We start from the raw sequence: 8213 nt of genomic DNA, 5'->3' as shown, positions 1-8213 counted from the left end.
TTGTCCAGACGGCTTCTGGCCGGCTCGGCAGGAGGTGCCCATTCCAAACTGAGATCATCAACCACCTTGGTCAGGACGCTTAGGAGCCCGACATTGGTGCACTATGATGGAGGTCCCCCGTGTCGCTGCCGTGAGATGCAGTGTAATCCAGCGGGCTGTTGGACCACTCCTCCCTCGCAGACGCTGCATCCTCAGTGTCCTCCATGGCACTGAAAGACCTCATATCTCACGTGCTGGGGGAGGGATGAATAACAGCTGTCATGAAGCGCACTGGAAGGGAACCTGCACCAGGGGGGTGAGGAGCCCGTGGGCACTGAGCCATTGTGAACTCGTCACCTGACCCGGAGAGAAACTCACGACACTATACTCCTTGGTTCAAAAGAGGTTGCAGAGAAAGAGCGTGCAAGAGCTATTTGGGAGAGTTCATCGCCTTGGACTATGGCAACACAGAGCCTGAGAGTCCAAAGGCTCATATCGCCACAGTGGGGGCAGTGTGATCCTCCAAGCGCCTGATTTGTGGCCATCGGAGAGTTCGATTGGTTCCATTGCTCCGAAGCAATCGCAAGAGGTCATCCTTGTCCGAAGCTCACTGGAACACAGCAGGGGAGAGAAGGCGTGTCTGCTGCAGCATGTAGATCACAGTGAGTACTCTTGATGAGAGGCTTCTTGCTTCTCATAGAAAGTTGGCTGAAGGAAAAGATTCTGAATGGATGACGTACAAGTGCCACTTTATATATAGTGGGAGCCCCTCATATGAATGCCATTTGCCAGTTTCACTGGCGTGATTCAATAAGGCTTCGGTAGCATTTGAAGGAAAGGGTAATTCCCATAGAAATGTGGAGTGACCGAATCGAAAGGGAACAGACAATATTGTGTCTAAAATGTAACACGATATAAAATGATTGTTTATTGAAAAAAATCAAAATCACATTTGCAATCGTGCAGATATTCAGGGAAAAAAAAATCAGCTCTCTTGCTCAAGTCGAGCCTTAAATTAATATTTTCTTCTTGCCCCGATATTATTTGCAGTTTTACCTCATCTTTATTTGTGAGTAGAAAAAACTTACACTAAAAATACACTAAAAAGCTAACAGAGTGTGTTAAAAATGTAAAAGATTGGATGACCAATAATTTTCTCCTATTAAATTCAGATAAGACAGAGATATTACTTATTGGACCAGAAAACATTCAACAGAATCTTGTAGATTACAATTTGCAACTAGATGGATGTACTGTTACTTCCTCTACTGTCATAAATCTGGGTGTTATATTAGACAGTAACTTGTCTTTTGAAAATCATATTTCCCATGTTACAAAAACAGCATTCTTCCATCTTAGAAACACTGCCAAGCTACGAAACATGTTACCTGTTTCTGATGCAGAAAAGCTAGTTCATGCGTTCATGACCTCTAGACTGGACTATTGTAATGAACTGCTAGCTGGTTGTCCCTGCATCCTCAATAAACAAGCTACAGGTAGTCCAAAATGCAGCGGCTATAGTTCTTACCAGGTCAAGAAAATATGATCATATTACCCCAATTTTACAGTCTCTGCACTGGCTACCTATTAAGCTCCGTATCAGTTACAAAATATTATTACTTATTTATAAGGCCCTTAATGGTTTAGCTCCTGCGTACCTAACTAGTCTTCTACCACGCTACAATCCATCACGCTCCCTAAGGTCACAAAACGCTGGACTTTTGATAGTACCTAGGATAGCAAAGTCCACTAAAGGAGGTAGAGCTTTTTTCGCATTTGGCTCCCAAACTCTGGAATAGCCTTCCTGATACTGTTCGGGGGTTCAAACACACTTTTTCTCTGTTTAAATCTAGATTAAAAACACACCTCTTTGGCCAAGCATTCAAATAATACATCTAATTTTGGACTGCAGTTATATCTGATCAAATGTGCATTATTATTCTTTAGCTTGGGTTAAACTAATTAATTTTACTTGGCTGGAACAGCAGCTATGCTAATTATGTCTCTATTTGTTTCTCTGTTTCTGCTGGATTTACATCCCGTGGTAACTAGGATTTACACAAGCTCCAGTCTGGATCCAGAACACCTGAGAAGAGATGATGCCAACCCCTCAGAGGACCTAGATCATGATGCTAACCCTGAAACAACATACAGAACTACCATATTTTGCTATAAGTTTGATTGCATAATTGCTGTTAATCGTCTGTTTGTTTACGTCTTTTATTGATTTTTCTGAACATTTCTGCCGTATGCACATAAACTGACAGTCACCACTGATAAGCTACTACTAAATATTGTAGAAACTTAATCTGTATTTAATCTAAATTTGTATCATAAAAAGCACTAAACAAATAAACTTGAATTGAATAATGTTGTCCGCTATCTGTCACGCCCACTGAAGGCTCGCTGAAGTGAACTAACCCTGGAACAGAAGCTGCTCCGGAGCAGGATAAGTTCAGAGAGTAAGTTGCTATGACTACTAACATGAAAGTTACCTCCGTTTTTGGAACCGAAAGTTGAGGTTACAGCTTACTCTTAAACATACCCGGGTATGTCACATAACCTGCTTTCTGGAATACCCCCCAGAGGTCACCCTAACACAAATGAAGGCTTTGTGAGGTCTTAATCAGAGCAGAAAGTCTCAAATACAAAGTCGTGACATTAAATGTTGCATGCACTGCAAAAACATGAAGATTTTCCTCAGTAAGAAAACCTAAACATCCTTAAAACAAGATATGTTTATTGGAGATGCAAAATTAAGTTTCTGAAACTGAACAAAATGAAGTGAGTTTACACTTAAAGCAAGAACAAATATCTGGGGAATGAAAACTTGATTTTTGTTCTTGTTTTAATCATAAACACTTTGATTAATTTCTAATAAAACAAGACTTTTTATTCTCCAGTAAATTTATCTTAATTTAAGAAACTTTAGACGTTTTTCACTGGAAAACAAGACTGAATACTGAGGTACAGTGACATTATGTCCATATTCTGGTGGTTGGGAGCAGAGCTATTCAAGCCTTAAGCTACTTTTGTAAACTGAATTCTAAAGTACTAACGATCTGTTGGAAGATGTATTTTTAAAACTTTTAAGTGTTGCTAACACAAGACCTTTATGCTTTGAGACCATATTGAGGTAATGTTTTCTATTGGATTTATTCCTTAAATATTCTTTACTTGGTCTGATAAAGCCATAAACCCTGCGTAAGCTGAGGGTGATTCTTCAGGGACAGCAGCCTTCAGCGCTGGAGGAGGATTTTAAAGCATGAAGGCATTACAGGATGAACTGTAACAGCATTGTGATGTTGAAATCTCACACTTGCATTCCCAGACTTCCACTTTAAGGCCAGGTGAGCTCTTTCTTCCAGAAGACAGTAGATGATTTAACACTGATTATGCTGTGTGTGTGCTCCTAAAGCTTCATGGATGGCAGTGTAGTCACGACAGCCAACGCCACCGTGGACCACCTGTCCAAGTACCTGGCCCTGCACCTGGATCAGGAGGGAGAGCCGGGAGCCCTGCAGGACGTCAGCGAGAAGCGGTTCACCATCTACATCAGCACAGTGGCGGGACAGTTCTCCGTGAGTCACGCTGCCGCTGCTGTCAGAGACATCCGAGTGTGGCTTGAGCTGTCTTCATCCTCTCTGTCTTTCTCTTTGACTCTGGAGCTGGTGAATGAGGAGTTCTGCAAGCCTCTGGAGCTCTTCTACGCTGCTACACAAGACCAGAATCAGACGCCTCGACTGGGACAGATGGACGGAAGCCCAGGGAAGTCATCTCTAGCCTGAAAGACGATAACGGTCTCTTTCTGCAGAGACTCCTGCTCTGCTGAGATCAGCACAGATACAGTCAGCAGAGATCAGTGCCGCTCATCCACTTACTCTTACTGTATGTACAGTAGACATTAACTGTACATCTGTGGAAAATAAGGGCCTGTTCCTATTCCCACACTTGCGGTCTAGGACACTTGAGAGCATCTGTATGTACAGTAGACATTAACTGTACAGGCTCTGACACACACTACATACTGCACTGAGACCGAGTGCATCCCAGCATTCATCATGTTTAAGAATTTGCATAGCCTGAAATTAAATTTATTAGCTATTATAATTTGGTGATAAAATGTACGGCACATTTTACTGGTAGAGGTACAGATGATTATGTATATTTTGTAAAACAACTGCTCATCATCACTGTTAAATTGTGTTGTCCGTCACAGACTGAACAGATATTTCTAAGCTTATTTTAAAGTGTTGAATCCCACACTTGCGGTCTAGGACACTTGAGAGCATCTTAGTGTAAATAAAGCTCTGTTGTAAATGTGTCCCATGAGGTCATAAATGTTGTTCCTAGACAAGTAGTGTGTATGGACAGCACGTGAGGGGTTTGGGACAGGCCCTAAATCCAGCAAGTCCTCTGCAGCTACCGTGTCGTTTTCTGTTCTTCTTCATTTAGAATTTCATTCATTCAGTGATTTACATGCTTGTTTTCACCATTCCTTCACTTAATATGGTCTCCGTTTTTTTTATTGAAGTAATTCTTTGACTTGTCATGATTCATGACCAATCATAATTGGTTATTTTAATCTGTTCTAATATTAAGGTTATAACACACCCCAGGCTCTGGTCAGAAGATACGGAGTAACAGACACCTTCATGATTTTTTTTTTCTTTTTATATAAAGGTGGCCACATTCGTGAATCTGAATTGAATGGAAGCTTGTTTCCGCCACAAAATAAAAACAAAAAGGGAATTGCAACTTTTTCCCTCCTCACTATTGAGAATAAAAGTCCCAACTACGACCACAAATAGTTATTTTGTTTCAGTAACAAAACACAAATGTGAGGAAAAAAAAAGGTCTGATTTTTGAGATTAGAACGTCACAAGCGTGGTGGAAACAAGCTTCCATAGAACTGAAATCAGAGGAACAGAAAGTATCCAGCATTCAAGGGAAAACTGTGTGTAGTGGTTAAAATGGTTATTTTCATTACTTTCCTAACTAGTTTTTGAACAAATTCACCCACACCTTACTGCATCTTTTTCATTAATAATGATGGACACATTTATACTGGACTGTAAGACTGCTGAACTGGACAGATCTGGAGTCTTGAAGATGAGCCACTAAACTGCCCAGTGTCTTATAATGGCCTTTCGCATTGCTTTAGTTCCAGAACTAAATGTACAGGACTTAAGTACTGGGATGATTTTGCGTGAACGGTTTCCCAGAACCATTTAATAAAGGGTTGAATCCGCACCGAGTACTAGTAAGTGACGTAAGCTGGTCGACAGCAACATTTGTGTGCGGCGTTCAATAACAAAAACAAACAAAAAACAACGTTAACAACAGGAGGATGGAGGACGCTGTGATCGGAGCTGTGTTTTTGTTGCGTCTTGCGGGTTTCACAATTATGGACATGGAATGTCGACGTATACGTAAAGCGATATAAAGAACGGAAAGGAGGAAGAATCTCCAACGACAACTGGCAGTGCTACATTTGCTACAAGTGTCTGTATAGTTATCACTGTTCGTCATACTTGTGAAATAAGTTGAGAATGTTTACAGTATGTTACACAGTGTTTTAAATCACTTACATCACGTGTAGCACCAGTTGTACTTGTTAGACCCTGCTCTGGAGTAGGAGCTAATTTGGTTCTTGAAAAAGGCAGTCCGGTACTAAAATCACACCCAGTTCCTGCGGTGCGAAAACACCCAAAAGTGGGTCGTTCCACAATTAGTTCTGATACTATGAAAAGGTTCCTGCGGTGTGAAAGGCCCTATAAAGGACCCGTGTCAAATCCTGGCAGAACTGATAGATTACAGACTTCATAAGTTCACTGTAAGATGAGAAGATCAGTAAAGATAGAGAGCAGGACACAGATTGGATAAACAGTTGACTTTTATTCAAGGTTTACTTCTTCTTGGACACTCCCACAGTTCTGCCGCGGCGCCCGGTGGTCTTGGTGTGCTGACCGCGCACACGCAGACTAGAGGAGAGAAGAGACAACAGTGAGTACACAACCCATCACATGAGGACTGAACACATCTGAGGGGCCAGAGATCAACGAGTGTTCCAGAATTAAATCACCGTCCCTTTCTATCACTGCTATCCCGAGAGTCAATGCAGCAGAAATATGTGCATGTCGTTCCTGAAACTTTGCAGTGTGTGTGTCCGAAGAAAAAAAAAAAAAAAAAAAAAAAAAAAAAAAGAGTTTCATACAAATTCTGAATGGATTACTGCATAGAACGCACACAAAGCGCTCTGCCTTTATCATCACTAAAAAGCATCCGTAAGTTACATCGCATCTGTACTTTGTTAGTTATAACAAAGTTAATAAAAACCTCTGAGCAGTGAGTGAACTCTGACCAACTAAAACCTCTCTTTTTGGCCACTGCGTTCAAGAAATCAACAGATCGGTCTGTGATTGGCTACATCGCTTAACGCTGCACAAACAGCATTGAAGCAGTAACTTTTGACGCTGTCCACAGTGCAAACAGATACGCACTGGAGCGTTTGCCAGATCAGCTCTCGTTTGAGGGCATTTAGCACCTCTAGTGCCCCGCAGAACCTGCCCTGGGCTGACATCAGGGATCCCATGAGCAACGCTCCGGGTGTCGTCCCGTACACACAGAAGTCACGGTGTCTCTAAACACTCGCCGTGAGCGTGCTGCAGAAACTCACCCCCAGAAGTGACGGAGACCGCGGTGAGCTCTGATCTTCTTCAGACGCTCCAGATCTTCTCTCAGTTTGTTGTCCAGACCGTTAGCGAGGACCTGCAGGAAACCACATCAACACTCAGTGACTGCAAACTGGCCTAACCGGGTCCAGTCGGTACCCCCACCAGGGCCTCTTCAACACTGTCCAGACAAGCCGGACCCGTGGAGAATGAAGCACCTCTCTTAATGTGCCAGCAATGACAACTACTGCTGCATTGTGAGCAGTCACAGCTTCGTAGTCGACCCTTTCTCATGATAAAATAACGAAGGTTAAAGCAGCACTCAGACTGTACCTGACTGTATTTCCCGTCTTTAATGTCCTTCTGTCTGTTCAGGAACCAGTCAGGGATTTTGTACTGGCGAGGATTCTGCATAATGGTCACCACCCTCTCCACCTGTCAATCAATCAATCACACTTCTGATTAACGTTACTGTACACACCTGTACACAGTCACACACAGTCTTACACTTGATCACACCTCATTTTCATTTGAGACGTCAAAATAACTGATACGCTCTCGTTTAGTGGTCAGTTCTAGTGACATACCTCATCGTCAGTGAGTTCTCCAGCCCTCTTGTTCAGGTCAATGTCTGCTTTCCTCAGCACCACATGAGCATATCGCCTCCCCACCCCCTGCAGAGCACACCAGAGATCAACACTGATTTTCTCTAGTAAAACAATTTTTTGATCAGACGATATATAATCACACACTCTCTACAGAGATCAACACCCACTCTCTACTCACACACTCTCTAGAGCAGACGAGAGATCAACACACTCTCTCTTACACACACACTCTTCTCACACAGACTGCGGTGCGGAACTCATGTCCCTGTAAGATAGTCTCGGTGCGGGACGCTCGCAGTTAAACGCACCTTGATGGCGGTGATGGCGAACGCGATCTTGCGTCTTCCGTCGATGTTGGTGTTCAGGACACGCAGAATGTGCTGGAACTTCTCTGGAATGACGAGCGACTGAGAACACACACACACACACACACACACATACACAGAGAGAGAGAGACACACACAGAGAGTCAGTCTGAACTGTGCCGTAATACTCTGATAAAGCCCGCGGGTTACAGACTGCTTCTATACACCAACATAAACTCACACCGTGCTAATACCGCGGAGCATGTACGCTGACTGAGCGCGGGCTTTCTGTGACTGCTTTAACTCTTACTCTATATCATAAACCAGTCATTTTCTCTTAAATATATCCTATATGTATTCAAATGATAGGCTGTTAAATCAGCGCTGTTATACACTCGCAAATAAGCGCGATGTTCAGAGATTTCAACTACAATCTTCAGGACATCATTTCGTGCTTACCATCTTGTCCGCTGGTTCCGCGCAAAGAGGAAGTGATCACGATCTCGCGAGAATTTCACCACTGGACGCGTGAACTCGACAGGAACATGTTCCGTCGCGATGCAAATGTCCGGCGGGCCGATGCGAACTAAAACAATATTTCAAAGCGATGCTGTTTAAAAATATTATAGAGCGGTTTTTTATACTGT

The 8213-nt window shown here is 42.8% G+C and overlaps 1 protein-coding gene across 1 annotated transcript; it reads right to left on the bottom strand.

Annotated features, from left to right (window-relative positions):
* Nucleotides 1–5857: 5857 nt before the first annotated feature.
* Nucleotides 5858–8180, bottom strand: rps18 (ribosomal protein S18). The gene is made up of 6 exons (XM_042776097.1): nt 8026–8180; nt 7570–7668; nt 7241–7327; nt 6987–7088; nt 6659–6750; nt 5858–5963 (listed from the first exon to the last, which is right to left on the bottom strand). Exons 1-6 carry the CDS (start codon nt 8026–8028, stop codon nt 5888–5890), a joined length of 459 nt encoding a protein of 152 aa, XP_042632031.1. The 5' UTR covers nt 8029–8180; the 3' UTR covers nt 5858–5887.
* Between the last annotated feature and the right edge of the window lie 33 nt (nt 8181–8213).

Source organism: Cyprinus carpio, chromosome A19 (assembly GCF_018340385.1).
Source record: "Cyprinus carpio isolate SPL01 chromosome A19, ASM1834038v1, whole genome shotgun sequence".
NCBI classification, from domain to species: Eukaryota; Metazoa; Chordata; class Actinopteri; order Cypriniformes; family Cyprinidae; genus Cyprinus; species Cyprinus carpio.
Note: the sequence above shows the minus strand (reverse complement) of the source record. Positions and strands in the feature narration are given on the sequence as shown.

Excerpts from the sequence above, each read along its gene's own strand:
- rps18 (XM_042776097.1), bottom strand. Across the intron at positions 7,328-7,569 it reads TCGCCATCACCGCCATCAAG|GGGGTGGGGAGGCGATATGC; the intron begins GTGCGTTTAACT and ends TGTGCTCTGCAG. Across the intron at positions 7,089-7,240 it reads GAGAACTCACTGACGATGAG|GTGGAGAGGGTGGTGACCAT; the intron begins GTATGTCACTAG and ends ATTGATTGACAG.